General features: G+C 48.0%; 1 protein-coding gene across 1 annotated transcript in view; it reads left to right on the forward strand.

Annotated features, from left to right (window-relative positions):
- The window catches only part of FARSA (phenylalanyl-tRNA synthetase subunit alpha), a 74,437-nt gene that overhangs the window by 31,001 nt on the left and 27,990 nt on the right, over positions 1–15,446 (forward strand). Inside the window, exon 5 of the mRNA XM_063931267.1 lies at positions 14,089–14,181. Coding sequence (XP_063787337.1) covers positions 14,089–14,181 — 93 coding nt within the window. The remainder of the gene's footprint in view (positions 1–14,088; positions 14,182–15,446) is intronic.

Here is a 15,446-nt window from a genome sequence, read left to right on the forward strand (position 1 = left end):
CCTTGGTCGTCCGATCCCAGAGCCGCGCCACCGTCCCCCTCGCAGAGCCAGAAGCCGGCGTGAGAAGCAAGAAGACGTCAAAAGCGGCGGCAGAAGACTCCAGTCTTCATATGAGGTAGCGCACAGCACTGTAGCTGTGCGCCATTGCTCCCACATTAAACCCACACACTCCGGTCACTGTAGGGCGCAGGGGGGGGGGGGCGCCCTGGGCAGCAATTAGGTACCTCTTGGCAAAAGTAGCATATATACAGTTGGGCACTGTATGTATGCATGAGCCCCCGCCATTATTTTACACAAAATCGCGGGACAGAAGCCCGCCGCTGAGGGGGCGGGGCTTCTTCCTCAGCACTCACCAGCGCCATTTTCTCTCCACAGCTCCGCTGAGAGGACGCTCCCCAGGCTCTCCCCTGCAGACTCACGGTAGAAAGAGGGTAAAAAGAGAAGGGGGGGCACATAAATTTAGCGCAAAATCAGTGTTTACAGCAGCTACTGGGTAAACACTAAGTTACTGTGTAATTCCTGGGTCATATAGCGCTGGGGTGTGTGCTGGCATTCTCTCTCTCTCTCTCTCTCTCTCTCTCTCTCTCTCTCTCTCTCTCTCTCTCTCTCCAAAAGGCCTTGTGGGGGTTCTGTCCTCAAATAGAGCATCCCCTGTGTGTGTGGTGTGTCGGTACGCTTGTGTCGGCATGTTTGACGAGGAAGGCTATGTGGAAGCAGAGCAGGTACAAATGAATGTGGGATCGCCGCCGACGCCCGATTGGAGGGATATGTGGAAGGTTTTAAATGATAATGTTATTTCCTTGCATAAAAGGTTGGATAAAGCTGAAGCCTTGGGACAGTCAGGGTCTCAACCCATGCCTGATCCTACAGCGCAGAGGCCGTCAGGGTCTCAGAAGCGCCCACTATCCAAAATTGTTGACACAGATATCGACACGGATTCTGACTCCAGTGTCGATGGCGATGATGCAAAGTTGCAGCCTAAAATGACTAAAGCCATCCGCTACATGATTATAGCAATGAAGGATGTATTGCATATCTCAGAGGAAAACCCAGTCCCTGACAAGAGGGTTTATATGTTTGGGGAAAAAAGGCATGAGGTGACCTTTCCCCCTTCACATGAGTTAAATGAGCTATGTGAAAAAGCTTGGGAATCTCCAGATAGGAAAATGCAGATTTCCAAACGGTTGCTTATGGCGTATACTTTCCCGCCAGCGGACAGGTTACGCTGAGAATCCTCCCCTAGGGTAGACAAAGCTTTGACACGCTTATCTAAGAAGGTAGCCCTGCCGTCACAGGATACGGCCACCTTAAAAGATCCTGCAGATAGAAAGCAGGAAGGTATACTGAAGTCCGTTTATACACATTCAGGTACCATACTAAGGCGGGCAATTGCGTCGGCCTGGATGTGTAGTGCTGTAGCAGCATGGACAGATACTTTATTTGAGGAACTTGATACCTTGGACAAGGATACTATATTACTGACCCTGGGGCATATAAAAGACGCTGTCCTATATACGAGAGATGCCCAGAGAGACATTAGCCTACTGGGCTCTAGAATAAATGCAATGTCGATTTCTGCCAGAAGGGTCCTGTGGACTCAGCAATGGACAGGTGATGCCGACTCAAAAAGGCACATGGAGGTTTTACCTTATAAGGGTGAGGAATTGTTTGGTGACGGTCTCTCGGACCTAGTTTCCACAGCTACGTCTGGGAAGTCAAATTTTTTGCCATATATTCCCTCACAACCTAAGAAAGCACCATATTACCAAATGCAGTCTTTTCAATCACAAAGAGGCAAGAAAGTCCGAGGTGCGTCCTTTCTTGCCAGAGGCAGGGGTAGAGGAAAGAAGCTGCACAATACAGCTAGTTCCCAGGAACAGAAGTCCTCCCCGGCTTCCACTAAATCCACCGCATGACACTGGGGCTCCACAGGTGGAGCCAGGATCGGTGGGGGCACGTCTCCGAAATTTCAGCCACCAGTGGGTTCGCTCACGGGTGGATCCCTGGGCTATACAGATTGTATCTCGGGGATACAAGCTGGAATTCGAAGTGATGCCCCCTCACCGTTACCTCAAATCGCCCTGCCAGCTTCCCCCATAGAGAGGGAAATAGTGTTAGCGGCAATTCACAAATTATATCTCCAGCAGGTGGTGGTGAAGGTTCCCCTCCTGCAACAGGGAAGGGGTTACTATTCCACAATGTTTGTGGTACCGAAACCGGACGGTTCGGTCAGACCCATATTGAATTTAAAATCCCTGAACATTTACCTGAAAAGGTTCAAGTTCAAGATGGAATCGCTCAGAGCGGTCATTGCAAGCCTGGAAGAGGGGGATTTTATGGTGTCTCTGGACATAAAGGATGCTTACCTGCATGTCCCCATTTATCCACCTCATCAGGAGTACCTCAGATTTGTGGTACAGGACTGTCATTACCAATTCCAGACGTTGCCGTTTGGTCTGTCCACGGCACCGAGAATATTTACCAAGGTAATGGCAGAAATGATGGTGCTTCTGCGAAAGCAAGGAGTCACAATTATCCCATACTTGGACGATCTCCTCATAAAGGCGAGGTCCAGAGAGCAGTTGCTGATCAGCGTAGCACACTCTCGGGAAGTGTTGCAACAGCACGGATGGATTCTGAATATTCCAAAGTCGCAGCTGATTCCTACGACGCGTCTGCCCTTCCTGGGCATGATTCTGGACACAGACCAGAAGAAGGTTTTTCTCCCGGTGGAGAAGGCTCAGGAGCTCATGACTCTGGTCAGAGACCTCTTAAAACCAAAACAGGTGTCTGTGCATCAATGCACGCGAGTCCTGGGAAAGATGGTGGCGTCATACGAAGCCATTCTCTTCGGCAGGTTCCATGCGAGGACTTTTTAGTGGGATCTGTTGGACAAGTGGTCCGGATCGCATCTTCATATGCAGCGGCTGATCACCCTATCCCCCAGGGCCAGGGTGTCTCTTCTGTGGGGGCTGCAGAGTGCTCACCTTCTCGAGGGTCGCAGGTTCGGCATTCAGGACTGGGTCCTGGTGACCACGGATGCAAGCCTCCGAGGGTGGGGGGCAGTCACACAGGGAAGAAATTTCCAGGGTCTGTGGTCAAGTCAGGAGACTTGTCTGCACATCAATATTCTGGAACTAAGGGCCATATACAACGCCCTAAGTCAAGCAGAGCCTCTGCTTCGCAACCAACCGGTGCTGATTCAGTCAGACAACATCACCGCAGTGGCTCATGTAAACCGCCAGGGTGGCGATGGCGGAAGCCACCAGAATTCTTCGCTGGGCGGAGAATCACGTAAAAGCACTGTCGGCAGTGTTCATTCCGGGAGTGGACAACTGGGAAGCAGACTTCCTCAGCAGGCACGACCTCCACCCGGGAGAGTGGGGACTTCATCAAGAAGTCTTCACACAGATTACAAGTTGTTGGGAACTGCCACAGGTGGACATGATGGCGTCTCGCCTCAACAAAAAGCTACAGAGGTATTGCGCCAGGTCAAGAGACCCTCAGGCGATAGCTGTAGACGCACTGGTGACACCGTGGGTGTTCCAGTCGGTTTATGTGTTTCCTTCTCTTCCTCTCATACCCAAGGTGCTGAAAATCATAAGAAAAAGAGGAGTGAGAACAATACTCATTGTTCCGGATTGGCCAAGAAGGACTTGGTATCCAGATCTGCAAGAAATGCTCACAGGGGACCCATGGCCTCTGCCTCTAAGGCAGGATCTGTTGCAGCAGGGGCCCTGTCTGTTCCAAGACTTACCGCGGCTGCGTTTGACGGCATGGCGGTTGAACGCCGGATCCTAGCAGAAAAAGGGATTCCGGATGAGGTTATTCCTACGCTAATAAAGGCTAGGAAGGACGTGACGGCTAAACATTATCACCGTATATGGCGAAAATATGTTGCTTGGTGCGAGGCCAGGAATGCCCCTACAGAGGTATTCCAGCTGGGCCGTTTCCTTCACTTCCTACAGTCGGGAGTGACTTTGGGCCTTAAATTGGGGTCCATTAAGGTCCAGATTTCGGCCCTATCCATTTTCTTTCAAAAAGAACTGACTTCTCTTCCTGAAGTTCAGACGTTTGTAAAGGGAGTGCTGCATATTCAGCCCCGTTTGTGCCTCTAGTGGCACCTTGGGATCTTAACGTGGTGTTGAGTTTCCTGAAATCACACTGGTTTGAGCCACTTAAAACCGTGGAGTTAAAATATCTCACGTGGAAGGTGGTCATGCTATTAGCCTTGGCTTCGGCTAGGCGTGTGTCAGAATTGGCGGCTTTGTCACATAAAAGCCCCTATCTGGTTTTCCATATGGACAGGACAGAATTGCGGACTCGTCCACAATTTCTGCCAAAAGTGGTGTCTTATTTTCATATGAACCAACCTATTGTGGTGCCTGTGGCTACTCGTGACTTGGAGGATTCCGAGTTACTAGATGTAGTCAGGGCTTTGAAGGTTTATGTAGCCAGAACGGCTAGAGTCAGAAAACTGAGTCGTTGTTTATCCTGCATGCATCCAACAAGCTGGGTGCTCCTGCTTCAAAGCAAACTATTGCTCGCTGGATCTGTAACACGATTCAGCAGGCTCATTCTGCGGCTGGCTTGCCGCTTCCAAAATCAGTAAAAGCCCATTCCACTAGGAAGGTGGGCTTTTCTTAGGCGGCTGCCCGAGGGGTCTCGGCATTACAGCTTTGCCGAGCGGCTACTTGGTCAGGTTCAAACACCTTTGCAAAGTTCTACAAGTTTGATACCCTGGCTGAGGAGGACCTTGTGTTTGCTCATTCGGTGCTGCAGAGTCATCCGCACTCTCCCGCCCGTTTGGGAGCTTTAGTATAATCCCCATGGTCCTTACGGAGTCCCCAGCATCCACTAGGACGTTAGAGAAAATAAGATTTTACTTACCGGTAAATCTATTTCTCGTAGTCCGTAGTGGATGCTGGGCGCCCGTCCCAAGTGCGGACTTCTTCTGCAATACTTGTATATAGTTATTGCTTAAATAAGGGTTATGTTATGGTTGCATCAGGGTTATCTGATGCTCTATTGTTGTTCATGCTGTTAACTGGGTAAGTTTATCACGAGTTATACGGTGTGATTGGTGTGGCTGGTATGAGTCTTACCCTGGATTCCAAAATCCTTTCCTTGGACTGTCAGCTCTTCCGGGCACAGTTTCCTTAACTGAGGTCTGGAGGAGGGACATAGAGGGAGGAGCCAGTGCACACCAGTATTCCGAATTCTTTCTTAGAGTGCCCTGTCTCCTGCGGAGCCCGTCTATTCCCCATGGTCCTTACGGAGTCCCCAGCATCCACTACGGACTACGAGAAATAGATTTACCGGTAAGTAAAATCTTATTTTATAATGCACAAGATACATTTGTAAACCACTCAGACATGCTCCATTGTAATCAGTGAGTTCTGATCACTTCATTGTTCATTAGGAAACTTGTACGCTATCTGGATTTATTTTGTTGTGTAATTATTATTGTGGATATTATACATTGTCTTGTATTTCTGTGACCTGTATGAAAACACTAAAGCCGCGTTTTATATGGTGACAGAACTCTACACTAACATTTACAATAGGGAGTGCATTATCTCGGAGTCTGGTCATAGTCCCCACCGGGGATAACCAAAAAACAATATATAATATACAGCTGGTGTCCCGGCTCTATGCACAGCACAGGAAAGTTTTGGAGGTTACTTTTCTTCTTTAAGGATAAATTGCAAGTTTTTCGTTCACACTTCTACTCTGCTTAACATGGTGTTAAGCCAGAGGTTCCTCAAGGCACCCCGACAGTCCAGGTTTTAGGTATATCCATGGCTCAGCACAGATGGTTAAATCAAATTGACTGAGGTGCTAATTAAGTCACCTGTGGCCAAGCATGGATACATTTAAAACCAGGACCGTTGGGGTGCCTTGAGGAGCGCGTTTGGGAACAGTGGCTATAAAACGTTTTCACCCTCTTGGTATGTTTTTACATTTATTTTCTTAAATCATGGAATAGAAAATTAATTTGCTTAGAAATTCGTTCAGTTTTGTAATGCTGCGCAGGCCTCATGAAACATAGAATAATTCCTACAACAGTATTTTCTCACCACTGCTCTTTACAGTAGGGACAGGGTTCTTGGTATAATGGGCAGTGTTAAGGGCCCTACACACTGGCCGATCCGCCGCCGAGCTGCCCGACGGAGGATACGGCCGACGAGCGACCCGGCGGCGGGGGTGGCAGTGACGGGGGGAGTGAAGTTTCTTCACTGCCCCCGTCACGCGGCTCCATTGATCGTCCATATTGGCCTGCATGCGATTGGAGATCGTCCATATTGGCCTGCATGCACAGCCGACGGGGGACCAGCGATGAACGAGCGCGGGGCCGCGCATCGTTCATCGCTGGAGACTCCACACTGAAAGATATGAACGAGTTCTCGTTCATTTATGAACGAGATCGTTCATATCTTTCAAACCAATCGGCCAGTGTGCAGGGCCTATTAGGTTTGCATCAAACGTAGTTCCCACCATTGAGGCTAAAAAGGCTCTTAGTCAGCCAAGGAATACTGTCGTCACCGTGGGCCTCATTGTGGCTACACAGACAAGTGCCCTTCTTGCTGCATGCTGTTTTTAGAAGACAACCTGTTCTAGATAAATTTACAGTTGTGCCATATATGGTCTTCATTTAATTTAATTGATTCACTTCTATGTGATTGATTATTTGCAGTGATTTCTCGAACTTGCTTTGAATGTCCTTTGATGATCATGATGAAGCTTTTGCTTGGAAATGCATTAGCTCACTGTGGGACTTATCACAGACAGCTGTTTATTATGAAAGTATTGTAATTCAAATGCTTTAAATGTAGACAGGTGGACTTTACTTGATTGATGCCTATGAAGAGTCCTGATTTCTTCAGCGTTGGGGCGATACAGTGTATCGATATATCACATCTGGCGTGCAATGGACCAATATATCGTTAATGATTAATGTAACTATGTAATGTATGTTGTATTGTCCCCTATGATTTGCAGTATACAAGGTGGGATGATGCAACCACACAACTCATCAAACACGAATTGTACACACACTACATGATGGTCATGCATAGTGGTCACAGATACCATGTTTACATGACAAATTGTGTAGTGTGTCCAGCTTAAACAAATTGTGTGAACAGATAGAGAGGGGGAGGGGGAGGGAGAGAGAGAGAGGGGGGATGGGAGAGGGAGAGAGAGGGATGGATGGCTAGAGGGAGAGAATTTTTTTTAGTTTTTCTCTATCGTCCTAGTGGATGCTGGGGTTCCTGAAAGGACCATGGGGAATAGCGGCTCCGCAGGAGACAGGGCACAAAAAGTAAAGCTTTTTCCGATCAGGTGGTGTGCACTGGCTCCTCCCCCTATGACCCTCCTCCAGACTCCAGTTAGATTTTTGTGCCCGGCCGAGAAGGGTGCAATCTAGGTGGCTCTCCTAAAGAGCTGCTTAGAGAAAGTTTAGCTAGGTTTTTTATTTTACAGTGATTCCTGCTGGCAACAGGATCACTGCAGCGAGGGACTGAGGGGAGAAGGAGTCAACTCACCTGCGTGCAGGATGGATTGGCTTCTTGGCTACTGGACATCAAGCTCCAGAGGGACGATCACAGGTACAGCCTGGATGGTCACCGGAGCCGCGCCGCCGGCCCCCTTGCAGATGCTGAAGTCAGAAGAGGTCCAGAATCGGCGGCTGAAGACTCCTGCAGTCTTCTAAAGGTAGCGCACAGCACTGCAGCTGTGCGCCATTTTCCTCTCAGCACACTTCACACGGCAGTCACTGAGGGTGCAGGGCGCTGGGAGGGGGGCGCCCTGGGAGGCAAATGAGTACCTATAAAGGCTAAAAATACCTCACATATAGCCCTAGAGGCTATATGGAGATATTTAACCCCTGCCTGATTTCTCTAAATAGCGGGAGACGAGCCCGCCGGAAAAGGGGCGGGGCCTATCTCCTCAGCACACGGCGCCATTTCCTCTCACAGCTCCGCTGGTCAGGACGGCTCCCAAGTCTCTCCCCTGCACTGCACTACAGAAACAGGGTAAAACAGAGAGGGGGGGGCACATTTATGGCGATATTTTGATATAACAAAGCAGCTATAGGGGAGCACTTATTATAAGGCTATCCCTGATATATATATAGCGCTTTTGGTGTGTGCTGGCAAACTCTCCCTCTGTCTCCCCAAAGGGCTAGTGGGTCCTGTCTTCATTAGGAGCATTCCCTGTGTGTCTGCTGTGTGTCGGTACGTGTGTGTCGACATGTATGAGGACGATATTGGTGTGGAGGCGGAGCAATTGCCAAATATGGGGATGTCACCTCCTAGGGGGTCGACACCAGAATGGATGCCTTTATTTATGGAACTACGGGATAGTGTCAACACGCTAAAGCAGTCGTTTGACGACATGAGACGGCCGGACAATCAATTAGTGCCTGTCCAGGCGACTCAAACACCGTCAGGGGCTGTGAAACGCCCTTTGCCTCAGTCGGTCGACACAGACCCAGACACAGGCGATGACTCCAGTGGTGACGGTGACGAATCAACCGTATTTTCCAGTAGGGCCACACGTTATATGATTTTGGCAATGAAGGAGGCGTTACATTTAGCTGATACTACAGGTACCACTAAACAGGGTATTATGTGGGGTATGAAAAAACTACCTATAGTTTTTCCTGAATCAGAAGAACTAAATGACGTGTGTAATGAAGCGTGGGTTGCCCCTGATAAAAAGCTGATAATTTCAAAGAAATTATTGGCATTATACCCTTTCCCGCCAGAGGTTAGGGAGCGCTGGGAAACACCTCCTAGGGTGGACAAGGCGCTAACACGCTTATCTAAACAAGTGGCGTTACCCTCTCCTGAGACGGCCGCACTTAAAGATCCATCAGATAGGAGGATGGAAAATATCCAAAAAAGTATATACACACATGCAGGTGTTATACTACGACCAGCTGTAGCAACTGCCTGGATGGGCAGTGCGGGGGTAGTTTGGTCAGAGTCCCTGATTGAAAATATTGATACCCTGGACAGGGACAATATTTTACTGTCGTTAGAACAAATAAAGGATGCATTTCTTTATATGCGTGATGCACAGAGGGATATATGCACACTGGCATCACGGGTAAGTGCTATGTCCATTTCGGCCAGAAGAGCTTTATGGACGCGACAGTGGACAGGCGATGCGGATTCAAAACGGCATATGGAAGTTTTGCCGTATAAGGGGGAGGAGTTATTTGGAGTCGGTCTATCAGATTTGGTGGCCACGGCTACAGCCGGGAAATCCACCTTTCTACCTCAAGTCACTCCCCAACAGAAAAAGGCACCGACTTTTCAACCGCAGCCCTTTCGTTCCTTTAAAAATAAGAAAGCAAAGGGCTATTCATATCTGCCACGAGGCAAAGGTCGAGGGAAGAGACAGCAACACGCAGCTCCTTCCCAGGATCAGAAGCCCTCCCCGGCTTCTACAAAAGCCTCAGCATGACGCTGGGGCTTCTCAAGCGGACTCGGGGACGGTGGGGGGTCGTCTCAAAAATTACAGCGCGCAGTGGGCTCACTCGCAAGTAGATCCCTGGATCCTGCAGATAATATCTCAGGGATACAGGTTGGAATTAGAGACAGATCCACCTCGCCGTTTCCTGAAGTCTGCTTTACCAACGTCCCCCTCCGAAAGGGAGACGGTGTTGGAAGCCATTCACAAGCTGTACTCTCAGCAGGTGATAGTCAAGGTACCTCTTCTGCAACAAGGGAAGGGGTATTATTCCACTCTTTTTGTGGTACCGAAGCCGGATGGCTCGGTAAGGCCTATTCTAAATCTGAAGTCCTTGAACCTGTACATAAAGAAGTTCAAGTTCAAAATGGAGTCACTCAGAGAAGTGATAGCGAACCTGGAAGAGGGGGACTTTATGGTATCCTTGGACATCAAGGATGCGTATCTCCACGTTCCAATTTACCCCTCACACCAGGGGTACCTCAGGTTCGTTGTACAAAACTGTCACTATCAGTTTCAGACGCTGCCGTTCGGATTGTCCACGGCACCTCGGATCTTTACAAAGGTAATGGCCGAGATGATGATTCTTCTTCGAAGAAAAGGCGTATTAATTATCCCATACTTGGACGATCTCCTAATAAGGGCGAGGTCCAGAGAACAGCTAGAGATGGGATTAGCACTGTCTCAAGAAGTGCTAAAACAGCACGGGTGGATTCTGAATATTCCAAAATCCCAGTTAATGCCGACAACTCGTCTGCTGTTCCTAGGGATGATTCTGGACACGGTTCAGAAAAAGGTTTTTCTCCCGGAGGAAAAAGCCAAGGAGTTATCCGAGCTTGTCAGGAACCTCCTAAAACCAGGAAAGGTGTCTGTACATCAATGCACAAGAGTCCTGGGAAAAATGGTGGCTTCTTACGAAGCGATTCCATTCGGCAGATTCCACGCAAGAATTTTCCAAAGGGATCTGTTGGACAAATGGTCAGGGTCGCATCTTCAGATGCACCTACGGATAACCCTGTCTCCAAGGACAAGGGTGTCTCTTCTGTGGTGGTTGCAGAGTGCTCATCTATTGGAGGGCCGCAGATTCGGCATACAGGATTGGATCCTGGTGACCACGGACGCCAGCCTGAGAGGCTGGGGAGCAGTCACACAAGGAAGAAACTTCCAGGGAGTATGGACGAGCCTGGAAACGTCTCTTCACATAAACATTCTGGAACTAAGAGCAATATACAATGCTCTAAACCAGGCAGAACCTCTGCTTCAGGGAAAACCGGTGTTGATCCAGTCGGACAACATCACGGCAGTCGCCCATGTGAACAGACAGGGCGGCACAAGAAGCAGGAGTGCAATGGCAGAAGCTGCAAGGATTCTTCGCTGGGCAGAGAATCATGTGATAGCACTGTCAGCAGTGTTCATCCCGGGAGTGGACAACTGGGAAGCAGACTTCCTCAGCAGACACGATCTTCACCCGGGAGAGTGGGGACTTCATCCAGAAGTCTTCCACATGCTGGTAACCCGTTGGGAAAGACCAATGGTGGACATGATGGCGTCTCGCCTCAACAAAAAACTGGACAGGTATTGCGCCAGGTCAAGAGATCCGCAGGCAATAGCTGTGGACGCGCTGGTAACGCCTTGGGTGTACCAGTCGGTGTATGTGTTTCCTCCTCTGCCTCTCATACCAAAAGTATTGAGAATTATACGGCAAAGAGGCGTAAGAACGATACTAGTGGTTCCGGATTGGCCAAGGAGGACTTGGTACCCGGAACTTCAAGAGATGATCACGGAAGATCCGTGGCCTCTACCTCTAAGGAGGGACTTGCTTCAGCAGGGTCCCTGTCTGTTTCAAGACTTACCGCGGCTGCGTTTGACGGCATGGCGGTTGAACGCCGGATCCTAAAGGAAAAAGGCATGCCGGAAGAAGTCATTCCTACTTTGATTAAAGCAAGGAAGGAAGTAACCGTGCAACATTATCACCGAATTTGGCGAAAATATGTTGCGTGGTGCGAAGATCGGAGTGCTCCGACGGAGGAATTTCAACTGGGTCGATTCCTACATTTCCTGCAATCAGGATTGTCAATGGGTCTCAAATTGGGATCTATTAAGGTTCAAATTTCGGCCCTGTCGATTTTCTTTCAAAAAGAATTGGCTTCAGTCCCTGAAGTCCAGACCTTTGTTAAGGGAGTGCTGCATATACAGCCTCCTGTGGTGCCTCCAGTGGCACCGTGGGATCTCAATGTGGTTTTGGACTTCCTAAAATCTCATTGGTTTGAACCACTAAAAAAGGTGGATTTGAAATATCTCACATGGAAAGTGACCATGCTTCTAGCCCTGGCTTCTGCCAGGAGAGTGTCAGAATTGGCAGCTTTATCTTACAAAAGCCCATATCTGATTTTCCATTCGGACAGGGCAGAACTGCGGACTCGTCCGCATTTTCTCCCTAAGGTGGTGTCAGCATTTCATCTGAACCAGCCTATTGTAGTGCCTGCGGCTACAAGTGACTTGGAGGACTCCAAGTTACTGGACGTTGTCAGAGCATTAAAAATATATATTGCAAGGACAGCTGGAGTCAGAAAATCTGACTCGTTGTTTATATTGTATGCACCCAACAAGATGGGTGCTCCTGCGTCTAAGCAGACGATTGCTCGTTGGATCTGTAGCACAATCCAACTTGCACATTCTGTGGCAGGCCTGCCACAGCCTAAATCTGTAAAGGCCCACTCCACAAGGAAGGTGGGCTCATCTTGGGCGGCTGCCCGAGGGGTCTCGGCATTACAACTTTGCCGAGCAGCTACGTGGTCAGGGGAGAACACGTTTGTAAAATTTTACAAATTTGATACTCTGGCTAAGGAGGACCTGGAGTTCTCTCATTCGGTGCTGCAGAGTCATCCGCACTCTCCCGCCCGTTTGGGAGCTTTGGTATAATCCCCATGGTCCTTTCAGGAACCCCAGCATCCACTAGGACGATAGAGAAAATAAGATTTTACTTACCGATAAATCTATTTCTCGGAGTCCGTAGTGGATGCTGGGCGCCCATCCCAAGTGCGGATTATCTGCATAAATTGTACATAGTTATTGTTAACTAATTCGGGTTATTGTTGAAGGAAGCCATCTTTCAGAGGCTCCGCTGTTATCATACTGTTAACTGGGTTTAGATCACAAGTTGTACGGTGTGATTGGTGTGGCTGGTATGAGTCTTACCCGGGATTCAAAATCCTCCCTTATTGTGTACGCTCGTCCGGGCACAGTACCTAACTGGAGTCTGGAGGAGGGTCATAGGGGGAGGAGCCAGTGCACACCACCTGATCGGAAAAAGCTTTACTTTTTGTGCCCTGTCTCCTGCGGAGCCGCTATTCCCCATGGTCCTTTCAGGAACCCCAGCATCCACTACGGACTCCGAGAAATAGATTTATCGGTAAGTAAAATCTTATTATAACAACTTGCACTTGGGACTATATATATATATATATATATATATATATACATATATATATATATATATATATATATATATATATATATTAATTATAATTTTTTTTTTCTTTAAATATTTGTGCTTTGCTGTTTTACCTAACATTAGTATTGTGGGTGTATTGGTGGTAAGGATTCCCGGCTAAATCCATTTTGATTTCATGATACAAGAAAATAAAGTTAGAATAAGAGAAAAATTGCAATCTCTTGTAAAATAGGATCACTCCTCGAGCCTGTAGGGTTTCAGTAGATTACCGTTATTACATAGCTGTGCATCTGCATTGTGTCAATCATAGTTCAGAATTGAACACTTACGTTGATTTTGGTTAAATATTTCTCTCCTTTACCAGTTTCTGCATTCTGTATTTTGTACTGCAGGGGGCATCGTGACTCTGTTCTGCTTTCATTTATAGAAACTTAACCTCACGTAATATTACACCAAGCCACCTGACTCTCTCTATCGGCAACATTCCCATCTCAGATCGCCCCCCCCATCCCAAAAAAATAAATAAAATAACATTTATTTTAAACCCTCTGAAGGTGATTGAAGCTTAAATCATTATTTTTTCTGAGCTTTGAGTGATTACGATAGAAACTTATGTTATTTTTAGACATCTTGTTTTGCGTTTGAAAAACGTCAGACTTTATGATATGAATTAATTTCTTGTTGGTATTAATGTGGTTACATAAATGTTGCCATCACTTGAACCTCTGTAGATAGTTTCAGGCGCCAAACAAGATGGAAATTCTGTAATACAGGTTGAGTATCCCATATCCAAATATTCCGAAATACGGACTTTTTTGAGTGAGAGTGAGATAGTGAAACCTTTGTTTTTTGATGGCTCAATGTACACAAACTTTGTTTAATACACAAAGTTATTAATAATATTGTATTAAATGACCTTCAGGCTGTGTATATAAGGTGTATATGAAACATAAATGCATTCTGTGCTTAGATTTAGGTCCCATCACCATGATATCTCATTATGGTATCTAATTATTCCAAAATACGGAAAAATCCGATATCCAAAATACCTCTGGTCTTAAGCATTTTGGATAAGGGATACTCAACCTGTACAACTCTGCGCGTATAGTCATTGGGTAGATGCTGATTATATATTTGGCTGTTTTTGTTTTTAGGACTATTAAAACGTACTGGGTAACGAAGGGCAGTGACTTCAGCACCAGTATTACCAAGCAGGAGACTGACCTTACACCGGAAATGATCGCTAGGTAATTCACCCATGTCCCTGTCTGCTTAATGCACCAGATTCCCGTAATAGGGAGTGATTTGGCAAAATTTACAATTTCTCTAACGTCCTAGTGGATGCTGGGAACTCCATAAGGACCATGGGGAATAGCGGGCTCCGAAGGAGGCTGGGCACTCTAGAAAGATTTAGGACTACCTGGTGTGCACTGGCTCCTCCCACTATGACCCTCCTCCAAGCCTCAGTTAGATTTCGTGCCCGGCCGAGGTTGGATGCACACTAGGGGCTCTCCTGAGCCCTTAGAAAGAAAGTATAGTTTTAGGTTTTTTATTTTCAGTGAGACCTGCTGGCAACAGGCTCACTGCAGCGAGGGACTAAGGGGAGAAGAAGCGAACTCGCCTGCTTGCAGCCGGATTGGGCTTCTTAGGCTACTGGACACCATTAGCTCCAGAGGGATCGACCGCAGGCCCAGTCCTTGGTGTTCGGTCCGGGAGCCGCGCCGCCGTCCCCCTTACAGAGCCAGAAGCAAGAAGAGGTCCGGAAAAACGGCGGCAGAAGACATCAGTCTTCACCAAGGTAGCGCACAGCACTGCAGCTGTGCGCCATTGCTCCTCATGCACACTTCACACTCCGGTCACTGAGGGTGCAGGGCGCTTGGGGGGGGGGCGCCCTGAGCTGCAATAAAAACACCTTGGCTGGCAAAAATACCACAATATATAGCCCTAGAGGCTATATATGTGGTAAATTCCCCTGCCAGAATCCAGAAAAAAAGCGGGAGAATAGGCCGCGGAAAAGGGGCGGAGCTATCTCCCTCAGACACACTGGCGCCATTTCTCCTTCACAGATCCGCTGGAAGGAAGCTCCCTGGCTCTCCCCTGCAGTCTACACTTCAGAACAGGGTAAAAACAGAGAGGGGGGGCACTAAATTTGGGCGCATTACATATATATAATATAAAAAGCAGCTATAGGGGACATAACTCAGTTAGTCCCTGCATTATATAGCGCTCTGGTGTGTGCTGGCATACTCTCACTCTGTCCCCCCAAAGGGCTTTTGTGGGTCCTGTCCTCATTCGGAGCATTCCTTGTGTGTGTGCGGTGTGTCGGTACGGCTGTGTCGACATGTTTGATGAGGATAATGATGTGGAGGCGGAGCAGATGCCTTTAGAAGGGATGTCACCCCCTGCGGGGCAGACACCTGAGTGGATGAGCTTATGGAAAGTAATGAGTGCACGTATAGACTCCCTATATAAGACAATAGACGACATGCCAAATGTGGGACAGCCGTCTTCT

This window comes from Pseudophryne corroboree, chromosome 6 (assembly GCF_028390025.1).
Source record: "Pseudophryne corroboree isolate aPseCor3 chromosome 6, aPseCor3.hap2, whole genome shotgun sequence".
NCBI classification, from domain to species: domain Eukaryota; kingdom Metazoa; phylum Chordata; class Amphibia; order Anura; family Myobatrachidae; genus Pseudophryne; species Pseudophryne corroboree.